At 40.7% G+C, this 16,837-nt stretch overlaps 1 protein-coding gene across 1 annotated transcript in view; it reads left to right on the top strand.

Annotated features, from left to right (window-relative positions):
* Window positions 1-16,837, top strand: part of REPS2 (RALBP1 associated Eps domain containing 2) — a 103,594-nt gene that overhangs the window by 52,357 nt on the left and 34,400 nt on the right. The window contains exons 10-14 of the mRNA XM_056328211.1: window positions 4,229-4,298; window positions 6,333-6,395; window positions 9,127-9,129; window positions 10,426-10,468; window positions 13,031-13,167. Of these exons, the coding sequence (XP_056184186.1) occupies window positions 4,229-4,298; window positions 6,333-6,395; window positions 9,127-9,129; window positions 10,426-10,468; window positions 13,031-13,167 (316 nt within the window). The remainder of the gene's footprint in view (window positions 1-4,228; window positions 4,299-6,332; window positions 6,396-9,126; window positions 9,130-10,425; window positions 10,469-13,030; window positions 13,168-16,837) is intronic.

Genomic DNA, 16,837 nt, shown 5'->3' with positions numbered 1-16,837 from the left:
GATGAGAAGAAAAATGTCTTGGCTTGTCCTGATTCCTTGTACTTCGCTTCTTTGCAGGCTGAAACCATCCTATTTTTTTACAGTATGGACATTCATAGTTCTGTTCTAAATGATTTCAGTCTCCCTTTTAATATCCATCATTTTCATAGTGAAGGAACTACTATATAAGGGTCTACGTAGTAATTGTAAGGAGTGGGGAAGAGTAAGGGAAGAATGGAGATCCCTTGTAGCAATATCACAACAGATACCAGCCTTCTAATGGAAGACTGTTGCAAGCAAAACTAAATTAAGAGTTCATCACTGAGGTTAAAAACTTAAATTTTAAAGTTGCTGTCAAGCTGAGCTAACCACAGCCACTGATTTGTGCCTGGATGTTGCAGCTGTGAATATATATATACACTGTGGTATTTAAGGGTTTAGTATCCAAGGTAATGAATCAAATGGCAGGCTACCTGTAAGAACAGGCCCTTCTGACACTGCTTCAAAGTTGAAAGGTAATGGTGTGTCATGGCAGCTCAGCAAGGCTCTTCTCCAGTTATTTCCTCCCTATGCCTTGCTCTGGGGAGCTGCTGGGTCAGAACCCAGCTGTTCCCTCCTCAAATTCAGCTTGGTTGTGGTACCACCAGACTCTTCTAAGCTGCAATGTTCAATTTGGGCAATGTTGGAGCCAGTGCTTTGAGTATCCAGTTTATCTCAAACATATGAAGTCTCCCTGGGTAGTACAGCAGCTTGGCTAAAGTGCAGCAGTCATGCTGGATTTTGAAGCCAGTGCTGCTATTCTGGTAGTGTGGGCTGCTGGTACATTGACAGTGTAGGCAGCTCCTTTACCATGGTAGAACAGCCTTGTCCCTTGCATGTGACCTTATTTTGGGAGGGTGGTTTGCAGGGGGCCACGAAATTGTACCACGGGCCACACGGCGCTAGCACTTACACACTGTGCAGTTGTGTGGCAAAGCTCAACAGTTCCTTGAGTGTGCTTCGTTAGCATATACGAGTATTGGTTTACAATTTAAACAAGCATAAGAAGCAAAATTCAAGGTGATTTGCATTGAAAACTCATTTGCTGATCTCAGCGTGTGTGTATGTATATACATAACTCCATTTCCAGACTGCAGTAAATCAACTGAGTGTTTGAGTTACCTCACTGTGTCAGTGTAAGATACTTGCTTTTTAGAGAGAATTACTTGTCTTCTGCTTAAAAACTTTCATATCCCTGTTCAGATTTTTTTTGTTGGTAAGCAAAACCCCTGAGTAGCAACTTCTCTTTCTCACTTGCATAGTTTCATGTGCATATACAGAAACACATACATAGATACATATACAATACATTATATTAAATATAAATATTTATATAATTATATATCTTTTATACACATAATTAAAAAGCTTCAGTTTATGTAGCTTCTTGACTTCAGGATCTACTTCAGTATCCCTGTGGCCTAGGGAGTCCTCATTTTTGTTAGGGTACTGGCTTCACAAGTGATTACTCAGAGGTGCAGAGTGGTCTTTGATTATTGCAGAGTTGTGAGGAAGTTTGCTCTGAAGTAGCACAGTCTTTGGGACTGTGGGTTAGAGTGTATATTTCAGAAAGCTCTGAAAGCAAGATTTCTAAGTCATCTTGTGTTTCTTAGAAATAAAACGTCATTTTATTTACCTAACCAGTACAATTTTATAATCTAACTGTCTGGTTTTTAGGCTCTTCTTGTTTGTGGTCCTTGAATGTATGTGCAGAGTAAGGATAAATCTAGGAGGTGATTTCCTAAGCAATTAAATTCTGTGGGGTTTTTTTTTTTTCTTTTTAGATTTTTCTGCTGTGGTGGATATGATAATAGTAGGAATATTATAATAATAATTAAATAACTATAGTAGGTATACAGCATGAAATGTAAAAACCAAATCCCCCATTTTAAGTTTAATTTGAATGTCAGCAGTTAAGCTTTCAGACCTCCTTTGCCTTATCTCTACGCTCTCCTCTTGAGATGTTCTCACCATAACTGCCAATAACCTGGAGGTTATTGTGCTGCCTTTGTAGTCGGATAATGTTCTTGGGGAAACAGCTGGATCTTCTGCTCCATTCCTAGGCTCTGCAAGGTGGCAGAACGTTCTGCAGAATCAGGGTTTTTTATGGCTAGCTTGAAAACAAAGAAGAATCTGTAGCATGATTGCCTGCTGGCTAAGCACAGATATTATTTCCTGACTATATCACAATAATTTGACTGGGTTTGCTCCATTTCTTCACTGGGTCCTAGACATGCAGGGCAAAGCTCTTGGTTTATTTCAAGGCCTTGTTATTTTGATTCTTTGTTATCCAAGATTAAAGGACTATAAAATTTCTTCTCGAAACTGATTTGGGAATGATTTTGACTTGACTTTTTTGTTTGTTCAACTGGTGCTTTTATGTTCGGAATTAATACACTGAATGAGTATCATTTGAAAGGTCAGTAATTAATCTCCCATTCTTCTGCCTCTGTGGGAAGTGCAGTAACTCACTGTTGCAATTTAATTTGTAGCTTGGCTACTTGAGGAAATGTAGTTTAGATACTTGCTCGCTACACTAAAAATACTGTATTATCAATGCAATCAGTTACGCATTATCTCCATGTCTTCGTTGCTTTCCACCTATCATCCATTCTGGCTGTTTAATTTCATTGCAGAAGACCATTTTTACTGTGACTGACTGCTGAACTACAGTACTGCAGTATAATGGAAACAGTTCTTGATTGCATCCCTAAAGAAAATAATGGCAAGAGACAGGTCACCGGAATGCTAGGCTTTGGTGAACTTGGAAAACACATAAGGACTGTTCATGTTGTGCTCAAATGACAAGGATGACTGCTTTTTGTTAACCGAGGATATTTTGTCTTTCCTTTTGTTTTCCTCAAGTTTGTCACCTGTGCTGGTTCTGGTCTCCCCCTCCACACACACACTTCCTTAGGCTTTTTTCCACAAGGTTTCTCATTGCCAAAAGCGAAAAGATAAAATACAAGATTTCACACAAGATTTTGCACTAAATGTGTAATATGACTGGCTGGGTTGCTCTAAACTCCCGCAGAAATGTCATGCTCACAGCTCATTGAAATCGATAAGAGTCATTCCATTGATTCAGGCATGCACTGAATTAGATCTTTAGTCTGATGCTCTACTTCGGAGTGTCACGTAGGGCTGCTCATGAGTGTGAAGTATTTTGTTCACACGTTTTTAGAGTCCTCAAGCCATGCTTTTGCTGTGGTGCTTCCCCAGAAGCATTAGGGATCCCTTGGGCATCTGCATAAAACAGATCTTGCAGACCTTTACTCTAGGCTTGGTGTTCTTGAATTACTGACTTGAGATAATTTTTTTAAGTATTTACAGAATCTTTTTTTCTCAATTGATAATTTTTTTTTAGGCCCAATGTATTTCAGGCCATTTTTCAGTCCAACCTCTTCTATGCTCACTGGGAAGAAAACAGTATCACTTAATATTTAGAGAAATTTGGGGTTTCTGACATTTGCTTTATTGTTCTTTTGGTTGGACAGTGTATCCTTGTTCTTGCAGATAATGGAGGTAGAACTTGTTCCTGGCTCCTTCTTTTGAGCTACATAGCAGAAGCTGCAAGAACAATAAATGTCTGTTAAGTCACTGCTGAAATAAAGGAAAGTTAAGGAGTAAGATTAGGGAGACGTTCCCTGTTTTCCTATCAGAGGCCTGAAGGGGCCTCCAACAGACAGGCTAATGAAGTTTGTTTTTCACATCTCAATGACTACATGTTGAAAGGAAAGAGTCATTCAAGGAGCAGCCACCTCAGCAGGAAGACTTTAAATGCAGAACTACTGGGCTCTGCTGCACAACTGGAGTTTTGGCTAGAGAGATTGTTCGGAGAATGGATGTTGTGAAGGGGCTGGAGAAGGTTTCCTCAATCCAAACGCAGGTGTTAGAAAGAGAAGAGAGCATACAGAATGACATGGCGCTATTCTGAGAAGTCTCTCCTTGCATATAGTTCTTAGCTCCTTGTGATTTACTGTTAAGCTGCTTCTTTTAACTAATTTCACGTGTGGAACTGCTGTACCTTGAAAAGCAGAGTTAGATCATCTTTCTGTAGGTCCTCTATGCTTCTTTATCTGACAAAACAAATTGCAGTGCAAGAGGGAATATCACCTTTATTTGTGTTGATATGTGTTCTTAAATATTTGACTGTGGAAATGTGTGAGCTGTACCGATCAGTATAATAAATGAATCCTCTTTCTTCAAGAAAACATCAGCTGAAGATGTACCTGATAACTCTGCCCTGTTACAAGATGGAAAGAAAGATGACAAACAAGGTATTGAAATAATTAACTTTCCCCTTGCCTAATTATGGGTTAAAATCTGTGTGGTTTTAATAATCCTATATATTTGATGACAGAAGCAATGGTGTATTTAATTTCTAAGCTGGGTATGTGTTGCTCTAAGTTTATAGACAATTCATTGACAGCAGCTGAGTTGAAGACAAGTAAGTGGATAGGTTTCCTTCAAAATTAGTTTTATCATATGTGAATGATATGAAATCCATTTTCTAAAATACATCTAGTCCTGAGGCAATTAATATTGCACTTATTTTAAATAAAGCTGTAATTATTGTTATCAGGAATTTTGTAAGAGTAAAGACTATATTGTGCCAAATTTTGGATTTCCCTTCTTGCAGGAAATAGCAACACTTCAAAATTGGCTTTCTTGAAAAACGAGAATTCCCTACATTTTCTTGCAAAACAAAAGTTTTGGACAAACTGGATTGAAAATACTTGATCCATTTATTTAACTTGAAATCCATCAGCAACAAGTCGTGTGAAATTGAAGTGATCTTTCTCTTTTTCCATTCAGTAACTTCTAGAGCTTCCAGAATAGGCACTGGTTCATCACACAGTCATTCATTCTCTTGGTTGTGGAAACAAAACAGTTGTGGGTATTTTGTTGCCTGATTCTCAGAGCTGTGGATTATACATTAATTAAAAAAAAAAATGACCTCCCAGCTGGCCACATGTTACAGTTGCATCAGAGCTGTGAGACCAGGTAGTCCATGTTCCTGAATCACCTTCCACAGGCAGGTGTGACTGTGTTTGGCAGTTTGCCGGTGACCCTGATTCAAAGAAAGGTTGTCAGAGGTGATGGGTGTTTGTAAAACGTTTTGATGACTCGATGTATTCCAAGAAATTAATGTTTTGTTGACAAGATTTTTTTTATTGTAAAATTCATAATGAACCAAAGCAGGACTTGAACCTTGAAGGTTATTGCTTTGAAATGTCTAGGAAAGATTTACCTTTTACTAAGAGATTTTTTTTTTTTCGTACCTGTTTAGATGAAGAACTTGTGCTTTGTTTTTTGTAGCTGACAGTAAGTCGGATGGGAGCCTGCTTTGGTACATACAGTCCTTCAGGGCAGAATATTTGCTGTATTTATGACATAAATTCCTGTCTTTTCAGTTCAAAAAACGAATGCTCTTGTTCTACCATTTATTGCTGTTCTGACAAATATAAGAGCGGATTGCTCTTCGGACTGAAATCTCCCCAGAAGCCAAGAACCTGTAGTTCAGGACTACAGAAGCAAATTTTTCTGCATTTTCAAAACTATACAAGTAAATCTGTCAGATTGTAATGCAGTTAAATGTGGAACATAATGTAAATAGAACTGGATCACGAGAACCAGACCTTTCCCACACTTTATTTGATAAAGGCAGATGGAGATAAGAGACTTCATTCCAAGCCATCATTTATAATACTGTATATTACAGTATATGAAAATATGCTGTAGTGCATTAAGAACACTTTAAGAAAGTAATTAATAAAGGATGCATGTAGGCATCGGTGGAAGTGGAATAAGCCCAAAAACTGGAATTTCCTAAATGTTAATCCCTGCTCTGTCGGTGCCATATGACGTTCCCTGGGGCAGGCTGGTGAGTTCTGAGTTGACAGAAGCAGCCAGTGTCTCATGTGTCCTGGCTTTCCAGATTTGTAACTTGGGAGAGATGAGTCCCAGCTCTGCCAAGTGTCGCCAGCTGCTGTCTGTGTGGGAGTGCTACATCTCTGAAGTAGAAGTCATCCGTGGTTTTAGGCACTCCAACCCCCAAATTCTCAGAATTTAAGATTATTTGACAACTTGGGCATAGGCCTTTCTGTCCTTGACTTTTGTGCTCTTAGAAATTGTTGCTTGTTTTGAGTGCTTGGGTGTTCTGAGAGTATTCGGCTACTTTTCCTTAAGTATGTTTGGCGTTACTAGACGTTCTAATACCGGTTTAGATGCTCCTTTCCCTGAGCTGATATGTGTAGATTTTACCTGCATGTACTCAAAGTAATTCTCATTGTTTTGGTTTTTTTATCAAGCTCTTAAAGTAAGCACTGTGCTCAAAACAATACCAAAGGAATTTCAGCACTTGACTGTGAAAGGTGAGAAGAAAAAAATTTCATGTGTTGTTTCTGTAAATATTTTGATCAAATATTTTATAGCACAATAAGCCTAGATTTGTGTAATTTGATTAATTTTTAAAGATCCTTTTGCTCTTATACTGTTTTGCTACTGAATTTAGCTTTTACCTCGTAATGACTACTACTTGCAAGATAAAACCTTTTGACAATCTAAAGTAGTAATTAATATTTCTTGCTTTCTTTCCCTCATGGTTAGTGTATGATCTTCACGTGCGGGGAACGTTTTTAACATAGCATTTTTTTAAGGAGTCTGAAGTTTTTCTGTGCTACAAACAAGATGAAAGAGCATGAATATTGTACCTCTTGGTAAAATCTCTCCCTAAAGTACGGAGTAACTGTGTAACATTTCGGTAACTAGTCTGAAGTGGCCCGTTTCTTTGTGAAAACTGAGCTTTCATATTTTCTGTCAAGGAGTTAAAGGATAGATATTGGAAACACAGACCTTGAGGCAGTTACAGCAATGACGCAAGCTTTTGTTTCGGGGGTGTTTCTTTGTTGAAACCACCCCTGATTTTTCTGTCTCCAACTCCAACATACACTCCTTGTTCCTGTCATAATGGAAAATGTTATTTCTGGAACAGCATATGTCAAAATTACCTAGTTGCTCCAGAAACTTGCCATGCATTCTGTTCAGTTCATCAGACCTCCCTTGCATTCCTCTGTGTTAATCTCTTCCCTGGAGTGGTAAGAGCATTTGCAAGTCCTCCCTGGTCCCAGCCAAGCTAAAATCTGGAGTTGCTTTCTTTTCCTTTTGCATAAATGTTTTAACTAGTGAAGATATCCTTGATTAAGAAAACTGACCCCACATGTCTGTCACAGCAGTTTTGCCTTATAGCTTGTTTTATTCATGGCTGCTCAACAGCTGCATGCCTCAATTCCCACCTCTCTTTTTCCTGGCTTCTTCCCAAACACTTGGCAGCTGCCAGATTTCCTATCTTGAGCTCCTATTCTCAAATGATTGCTGCTTCTCCTTCTCTCTGTCACACAGACACACACAGACACACTCTCTTACACTTCCCTCTCAGGGGGAGAGGAGATTGGTTGCACGATTTTCAGTTATGTTCTCCTTCCCCCTAGTTTTGCCCAGGAGTGCCCTGGGGAGTTTTGTTTTCAGTTCAGTAATTCCACTTTTGGTATGCTTAGGAAAAACCCTACTGTCACCTGCACATCTCCTTTGCCATTGACATCTTTTCCCTATGTTGTTCATCTCTTAGTCAGGGAGGTCTTCCCAGTGCTGCTGTGCTCCTCCAGCAGTGGTGTTTGTATACCAGGGGAGGCAATGGCAGAGTTTCACCCCATCGTGATGACTCCTGTCATTGTAGGGGTTTCACCCATGCTGTCCTGCTCATTAAAGGCTCGAGCGAGCACATTCTCAGGTTGCATGATACAATTGATGTTAGGAGTAAAAATATTTATCCAGGGGGCTAGATACAGCACTGTAATGGAGTGGTTATTTCAGTATTGGTCAGCAATCCTGAAAGGTCATTGTAATCATTAACCTCAGGATGAAAACTCAGCTGGGATGATTCTTTAGCCACATGGCATACTTGCACCTTCTGTGGTACAATTTTCCACCCAGTCTTCAGCTGTAAGGCAAGGAGTCATCAGCTGAATGTAAGATGGAGTGTTAAAATGAAATTGTATTGGAAGAGGGCATGGGAGCAGTTAAACATAGAAAACAGGAACCTTCACACTCTCCTGTGAATGAGCAAATACAAGAGTTTGTGATCGTGTGACTTTAATTAGCGCAGACCAAGCTGTTGAGTTCATCAGGCTTTACTACTCCGGAACCATACAGACTTTAAAATAATGAATGTATTAGTTTAGTCAACAGCTTTAAGTTTTTATTAATTTTTTTTTATTTTATTTCATGTAAGTTAGGCTTATTTATCCATAGCAATAGAAATATGGCAAACTCGTGAACTGAATACATAGTTTTTAATAGTCTTGAATGATTGTGTCATGTATGTGTATAAACTTGTGCCTCAAACACAAAGTATGCACAGACTGAGCATACCAAAATAACTACACATTTTGTGGGAATCCTGCCACAATTATTTGTATGTCCCAATAATGAACTACCTGCTTTATAATTACTTTTAAAAAAAACCACTATACTACTTCTTTTGAGGGGTAAAGCTGAGTCTGAGTATTGTGTAATTGTAACCTTGAATTTCCTGATTTTTCAAAAGCTTAAAAGAAAATCCTTGGCAGCAGTATTCTATTGCTATCATTTTTTTATTAATAGTCATTTCGGGATTCTCTCTTCTTTATGTGCTTTCCTATTTACCTCAACAAGATGTCCTTGGAGAATTTGAATGTCAGTTTTACCTGCAGGTTTTTAGATGAAAGGTTTTCTAAAAGAAGTACGAACAGAATTATGGCCTCAATAAAAGAAGGAAAATTTGAAAGTTCTTAAACATGGCTTAGCTTGGAAAGGATTTATACTTCCTATTTGTAAGTGGCATATATTTAATAACTGTGCATGTAATTTAATGATCAGCAATTGCAGCATTGGAAAAATTGGGTCATATGGCTGTAGGGAAGCAGTGTCTGAAGTTGTATTCTCTGGGAGTTCGACACGGAGAGAGAGAGGAGGATTATCACCACTGCATGTTTTAATAATAATTGCCTCTCCCTCCCTTAGTTGCTAGGAAGAGTTTGTTGCAAAGAAATTTGGAATGACTGTGAGCTGGTTTGGTGGTGACAATAACCTACTAGAACTTGGGTTACAAGCGGTCACTTGTGTCACTGCCAGCTGCATTTGGGTTTATTCCATCCAAAGCACCAACTAGCACTACGTGACCCTGAAAGCGGTTTCTTTTATGAAGTATGTGGCTATATGTGCCATATGCTTCTGTGAGCCTAAAGCATCCTATGGAGGTTCTATGCGGCAGCCATTAAAAAGTCAGCATTTGCCATCTGCCGCCACAGATAGCTCCTGCTCTGCGTTTTGGAGGTTCTGTTGTATTCTCAGGTAGTGCTGTGTAGTAGCTGGTGATAAATGTCTGACTTGAAAGTAGGCATATATCTGAAGGAAGTGAGAAACTGAGAATTATTTTCCCCCACCCCTCCCTCCAGTCTGCTTGCTTCTCTTAAGCATTGTACCTTGATTAGTAGAATAATGGAAAAAGTACAAGGATTCACTTTGCATGTGTGTTGGGATCATTCATGCTGCTGTGATACCTTGAGGATATCTCAGTGGGCTGAGTCTGAAAGCAATCGCATAGATATGTTTTCTCAAAATTATCAGATGTTAGTAAGGAGAGTAACAGAAAAGCCACAAAAGGACTGTGTAAACCAAGGAACAGCCTCAAGGAATTACCCAGAGAAGATAAGTCAGCACGGTTGTTTTCCTATCACATACAGCCTGCATGTAGCAGGATATTTGGAATTCATCCAAACAAAAGAAACAGATTTTTTACATTGATAGAAACGTGTTTGATCAACACTTAGCCTGTGAAGCTTTCTACCTTCAAATATTTTTCCTTCCCAAATGCAAGTAGTCTCAACCTGAAGTGTTGATTTTTTTCTACGGATGGTAAGAAGATGTTCTTTTATAGTAATTAGTTAAAGTATTTAGGAAGGACACAAACCTTCGTGCTTTGGGAGGCAGGACAGCTAATAGATATCTGGGCTAGGAGTAAGATGTTTTCTGTGGCAAGTTTATCCTATTCCTTGTGCTACTCTGTCACAACTACATCCAGGAGTGCAGGGCAGAGCTGTCAGGCCTATTGCTTTTCCTGCATTCTGGTAACCAAATTAAAAGGTGAAGGTCTGACTACATGTGGGTGTTTGAATTCTTAGGACATTCACACACTACAAAAACCAAGGGGAAGGAGAAGTGAAAATCAATCCCTGTTGCTCATGTGGGATGGGCGCACTCACATCCACATTTGCAACACACATTTTAATGAAGACTGATTCTGCAGCTAAAGGCATTTATTTAAAATATGATGGTTTAGTGGTTCTTTTTTCTTTTCTGTTCCAGTTGCTCAGGAATCTAATGCACTTAAGGCCAGACCACGATCCAGGTACTGCTTTCATTTCTATTTCGAGAGAAGACATGCTTTCCTCTGGTGTTAGACAGAAGGTGTAAGAACTGGTGTTGCATTTGTAATTATTTTTTTTTTTAATTGGCATTGTGTTGGAGGTACAGCTCAGGTAAGACAGATTTACCAGGAGGGATCTGTAAGCTACAGACCCTACATAAGTACTGCCTGAGGGCCTTGTGATCCCTGATCATGAGACACAGGGACTTTAGCCTGTCTGGCCAGCCCTGCTGCCTTGTCAGGAGGTGACTGCCTCCAGCACAGCCCCACGAGTGTCCTGGTGGGACGGCGGGGACCCATCCCATTGCGGGGACCATTCTCAGCAATTTTGTGCTGTTGGAACCTGCACAGTGGTTATGTATGGAGACACTGCACGCTACCACAGAAACAGCAATAGTAGCTCAGTTCTCGGATGTGGGTGAGTGAATCGAATTGTTTCAATGGCATGCATGTACTTGACTGCAGCTGGTTGGTCTGTGATGGAAAAAAATAATGGACTTAGTGTCATGCACTAGAAATGACACCTGCTGAATTTGGATGTTTGAAAGAAAAGGGAAGCCTGTGCCAGAAAATATAATTTATAAATGGATTATCTGTTTGAGTTTGACTGTTCACCTTTCTGGTGTATAGCTGTGTCATGTATTCACCTTCAAACTTTTTTTTTTTGTGCTAGTTAGAGGGCTTCGTTTTAGCTTTTTTGTGTCTTGGGTAATGAGAGTATAATCAGGAGTTCCCTCCTTCCTTAGAAGCTTGTCAGAGCCTGCTAATAAGAGAGGATCAGCTATAAGCATGATAAATGAAGATTGAAATCCTCTGTTCTTAGGGCCTACATCCAGGAAGGCAAAACTGCCTTACATGCTATTTTTCTGCTGCTAACCAAGGCTTTTTAGTTGTCATACCATTTTAGATTTTCTTGCTATGTTACTGAATCATAAACTGCAAATATACAAAACATGTAAAAAGTATTTTGTGTCAAAATGCATAAAACAGCAAGTGTTTAAACAAAAAGTCCCTTGAATGTGACTGTTGTGTCACATATGACTGTCTTGCACCTGACTGTATGTCACTACTTCAATGCAGAAGTTGACTGAAGATTCCTGAGTGCATCCTTGAACTCAGACCTTCTGCTGTGCTTCTCCTTTGTAGCCTGGAGGGCTCTGTAACCTCGAGGGTCTCTGTCCTTAGGCGTGCTTGACCACCAGAGGCTATGATTCAAGTCTGTTACAGCTTTTGGCTCTGCGGTGTGGCTTTCTAGCCTAATTGGTGCAGATTCTTAGCTGTGGACTCTTACCTGACTTTAGGTGCCAGGTCTGCCTGCTGCTAGCAATGATTCACTGTCATAGAGCTCTGTGTTAGCACTGCTGGGACAGGCATATTTTTGCCTGGCAGCTTCTATCTTACTCCATCTTTAAAAAAACGTATTTGAAAATCTTGAATTTTAATACAAGTGAAATATACAATGCACAATATGGAGAGTAAAAGTATAAAACCTTAAGATCCTGATTCAAAGCTCTTACATCTATTTCAGGGAGTAGGGTTAGGTCTGATACGATAAGGCTATGGAATTCAAAACTCCACCAAGACAAAAAAATTCAGCATCAGTGGAGGTTTTTCTGTCACATGTAAATTTTGAAACAATTACGGCTCTCACTCCTGTATTTATTAGAGTTTACATCAGAAACATAGGATCAGCGTTGCCAAATGTCTGTCCTGCTAAAGAGCTGTTTTCTAACAGCAGCCTGTTTGGCAAAAAAATGATCCGTTTCCCATTAGTGGGAGTTATTTCTGTTCTACTTGAATGTGTTTTTGGTCTTGCCTGTCATGTATAATGTGTTACAGTAAGTGTAACATCTCACATTGTCAATGCTCATTTTGAACAAAGCTCTCGCTCTTGCAGAAAAGCTGGTAACTATAACAGCTGAAAAATATTGGACACTATTCAGCAAAATCAAAATTCTTAGCAAATGCGCTGCATTGGGATTTATGTGATGTGGAAGAGCCGAAAAAGATGTACTGAGCCATGTATTTGACCAGTTTTGGTCACTTTGGAGCCACTTAATTATTCTGGATTTTCCGGAATTCAATGACTGTTTGCTATGAAAAAATTACTCTAATAGTTAGGGTATTGTAGCTTAGAAAATGTGTACTTGGCAAGAGGTAGGTTGAAGCTGTACCTATATAAACACTACCCTCACGGCTGGGAAAGGTGACAGAAGCTGTAAGGGGCATGGGGGGTGGAATTTTACTCAGGTTTATTCAAAACAGTTATCCTCTTGATGGTTAGTTACATAAGAAGGCCTGAAGCTGTGATATAAAATGCTTTAAAAAATACTAGCCCTGTAAGCATGATGTGTTCCTTTCTGCAGATGTATAGGTTCCTCTGCTGCCAAAGAAATCTGTCTTGTTATAATGGGGAACATTTAGTTATTAGGGCAAGGAATTTCCACCATGAATCTGAGTTCTGGTCAGCGTGGTTTTAGGTACTATATGCTGTAGTTGTTTAAAGTTACTTTCTACCTTTCCCCCCTCCCCTTTTTTCCTTAGGTCCTATTCTAGCACATCAATAGAAGATGCAATGAAAAAGGGAGAAGAGCCCCCTACTCCACCTCCAAGGCCACAGAAATCACATTCCAGAGCTTCCTCTTTGGATCTGAACAAAATATTTCAACAAAACACACAAGGTAAAGTTTGCTTTCTTTCCCCCTTTTGAGACCATTTAGGTTAGTTGCATACTTGGCAACTTGATCTGTTTGCACAAATGCTTGACAATATGTGCACATGCTCGCCTTTGCTATAAACGGTAATACACTGCAGAACAGAAGTAGCTGCACTTTTGCATTACGTTGCCACGGAGGGGAAAAATCGCTGTTGCTATAATTAAGGTGATCATAATGTTTTCTGGCGTGATAATGGGAAGCTTAACATATGGCAGTCTGTCATCACTGATTGTTTATAACTAGTCTGGCTGTTTAGACAATTCTCATCAGTAACTACAATATATTTGATTTTTATTACTATTTACTTTTTGTAGTTCAGAAGCAGGAGGAAAACCCTTAATGTTTAAATTGGGAGAAAGCGAGCAAACATTTTTGATGTTAAAGTCTACCATAAGCATGGAGGCAATCAGAAACCGTTCTTTGAAAAAAAAGAAAGGGCCATTTCTTTTGCCATGGGTGCGTGTTGAGGGGAGAGAAAGAAAGTGTCGAATAGCAGCCAGAGTGAACTGGAAGAAAATGGCTGACCAGCACATCAGTGTGTGAGTGTTCCTCTTGCCTCGCACAGTGAGCGGTGGAGAGAGGAGCTGTTTCTTCAGGGCAGCAGTCACCTAGCATTGCTGTGCTTTAGCAGTGTCCTTGAAACAGATGAGAGCTTTGTGTGGTGCACACCAATCATCTGACTCAAGGACTAGGTTAAACATGGTCATGTTTATGCTTCAGAAGAAAGCCAAGGTTTGACTGTGTCAAGGAATGTTTTAATTGGGCTCTCTAATGTGGTTGTTGGAGTAGAAAAGAAAGGGTTTCACCTCTTGCCGTATGGGACTGTGCAAACACCAGAGAGAATTCAAGAAGCCTGCTGTGTGTGCTGAACCCTAAAACTCAACAGGAATAAACATTTGTGGTTTTTTTTCCCTTACACAGAGAAGCAATTCCTGATCTTCGACTGTGGTTCCTGTTTAGAGATCTCTTGCCTCCAATTTCGATATCATTATACATCAAAATAAAAACCCAAACACAGCCAAGCACACATGTTCCAAGGCAGCAAACCCTCTCAGAAACCTGATAAAAAGTATAACTGGAAGGAAATTAACTTGGATTTAAGTTTCTTTTGGAACACAAATGAAAGGAGAATGCAAATTCTCAAAGAAGTCATTCTGTGAATGAAAATTAACATCTTGCTTTTGAAATGGATAGTTTTGAAAGTCACCATTCCTTTTGAAGTAACATAATGATTTCTTCTGGACAACTTAACAAACTGACAGTGTTACAGTGAGTGCAGGAAAGGGTAACTTGTCCTATCAATACTTTTTGGAGGGTTTCCTCACTAGAAGCGGGGCAATTAAGTAAGGGTAGGCAGTTGATTGCTTGCAAAAAAAGAAAGTGCTTTGCTCACCCTTCAACTGTTAACCGTATTCAGTTCAAATTTATGGCTATTTATAGTTGGAACAAAAAGTGGCTCTACGTTGACAAATCCTGAAGTATAGTCTGCTACCAAATTGCAGAAATGTGAAAGGTCTTCCAGAGGTTCACCTTCCACCTGTACCTGCAGGATGTTTGCCTGTAATTTTTTGCTTTCTTGAATGTCCCCTGGTGGCAATGCTCAATATTCATGGTGGTTGTCTTCCTTTAACAGAGCTGTTAGATTTTGTATCAAAAATGTAAATATTCATTGTGAAAGAATAAGGAGCAATTCGTAGCCTGGGAGGGTTTAAGGAAGAACTTGTTAAACAATTTGTAGCCCACCCCAAAGAAGAGTTTCAATTAAAATAAATCTGCATCATCAGAAGGAGGGGTTTAAATCAACCCATCCCAGTGCATCCAAGTACCATGGTGCATTTACCTTGCTCTACTTTGAAATAAAATGCCAGCACTGGAAGTCATATCTTCAGAAACATGTGCACGCTTTTTCCAATCATTAAGCCCTGAATACTTGTATTCATAATGTGACTTAAAATCATAGAATGGTTTGGGTTGGAACAGACCTTAAAGATTGTCTGCTTCCAGCCCCCTGGCCATGGGCAGGGACACCTTCCAGTAGACCAGGCTGCTCAAAGCCACATCCAGCCTGGCCCTGCCTGAACACTTCCAGGGAGGAAGCATCCACAGGTCCTCTGGGCAGCCTGTTCCAGTGTCTTGCTACTCTCACAGGAAATAATTTCTTCTTAAAACCAATCTAAATCCATCCTCTTTCAGCTTAAAGCCCTTCCCTCTTGTCCTGTTGCTATATGCCCTCGTAAAAAGTCTCTCTCCAGCTTTCTCGTAGGCACCCCTTAGGTCCTGGAAAGCTGCTAGAAGGACTCCCCAGAGCCTTGTCTTCTCCAGGCTGAACAAGCCCAGCTCTCTCAGCCTGTCTTCATAGCAGACGTGCTCCAGCCCTCTGATCATCTTCGTGGCCCTCCTCTGAACTCACTCCAATAGGTCCATGTCCTCTGTATGTTGGGAGCTCCCGAGCTGAACGCAGTGCTCCAGGTTGGGTCTCGCCAGAGTGGAGTAGAGGGGGAGAACCTCCTCCCTTGACCTGCTGGTCAGGCTTCCTTTGGTGCAGACCAAGATGCGGTTGGCTTTCTGGGCTGCAGGCGCACATTGTTGGGCTGTGCTGAGCTTTTTGTTTGCCAGCACCCGCAGGTCTTTCTTCTCAGGGCTGTTCTCAATCCGCTCTGCACCCAGCCTGTATTTGTGCTTGGGATGGCCCCGACCCTCGTGCAGGACCTTGCACTTGTTGAACTTCATGAGGTCTGCATGGCACCACCTTTCAAGCCTGTCAGGGTTCCTCTGGATGGCATCCCTTCCCTCCAGCGTGTTGACCACACCACACCACACAGCTTGGTGTCGCTGGCAGACGTGCTGAGGTGCACTCGATCCCGCTGTCTGTGTCACTGACAAAGACGTTAAACAGTGCCGGTCCCAACACGGATCCCCGAGGAACGCCACTCATCACCCGCCTCCACTTTGACATTGAGCCATCGACGGCAACTCTTTGAGTGTGACCATCCAGCCAATTCCTTATCCATGAAGTGGTCCATCCATCAAATCCATGTCTCTCCAGAGACAAGGATGTTGTGCAGGGCAGTGTTAAATGCTTTGCACAAGTCCAGGTAGATGATGCTCTTCCCTTAATCACCAACGCTGCAACTCAGTTGTAGAAGGCCACCAAATTTGTGAGGCACGATTTGCCCTTAATGAAGCCATGCTGGCTGTCACCAGTATCACCTCCTTATTTTCCATGGGCCTTAGCACAGGATCTGCTCCATGATCTTGCTGGACACAGAGGTGAGACTGATTTGCCTGCAGTTACCCAGGTTTTCCTTATTACCCTTTTCACAAATGGGGCTATGTTTCCCTCCTTCCAGGGCTGCCACAACTTCTCAAATACGATGGATAATGGCTTAGCCACTTCATCTGCCATTTCCCTCAGGACCTGCAGATGCATCTCATCAGGTCGCATGGACTTGTGCACCTTCAGGTTCCTTAGATGGTCTTGAACCTGATCTTCTCCAACAGTGGGTGGTTCTTCATTCTCCCAGTCACTGTTGTTGTCTTCTGCGGCTTGGGTGGTGTGGCTGGATTTTATACAGCTGCTTTTTTCCCTGCTTCTCTTGTTTTGATCACTTTCATCCCTTTTTTTCATTCTTTT

Source organism: Falco biarmicus, chromosome 2 (genome assembly GCF_023638135.1).
Source record: "Falco biarmicus isolate bFalBia1 chromosome 2, bFalBia1.pri, whole genome shotgun sequence".
NCBI lineage: Eukaryota > Metazoa > Chordata > Aves > Falconiformes > Falconidae > Falco > Falco biarmicus.
This window is presented reverse-complemented; position numbering and strand designations above follow the sequence as displayed.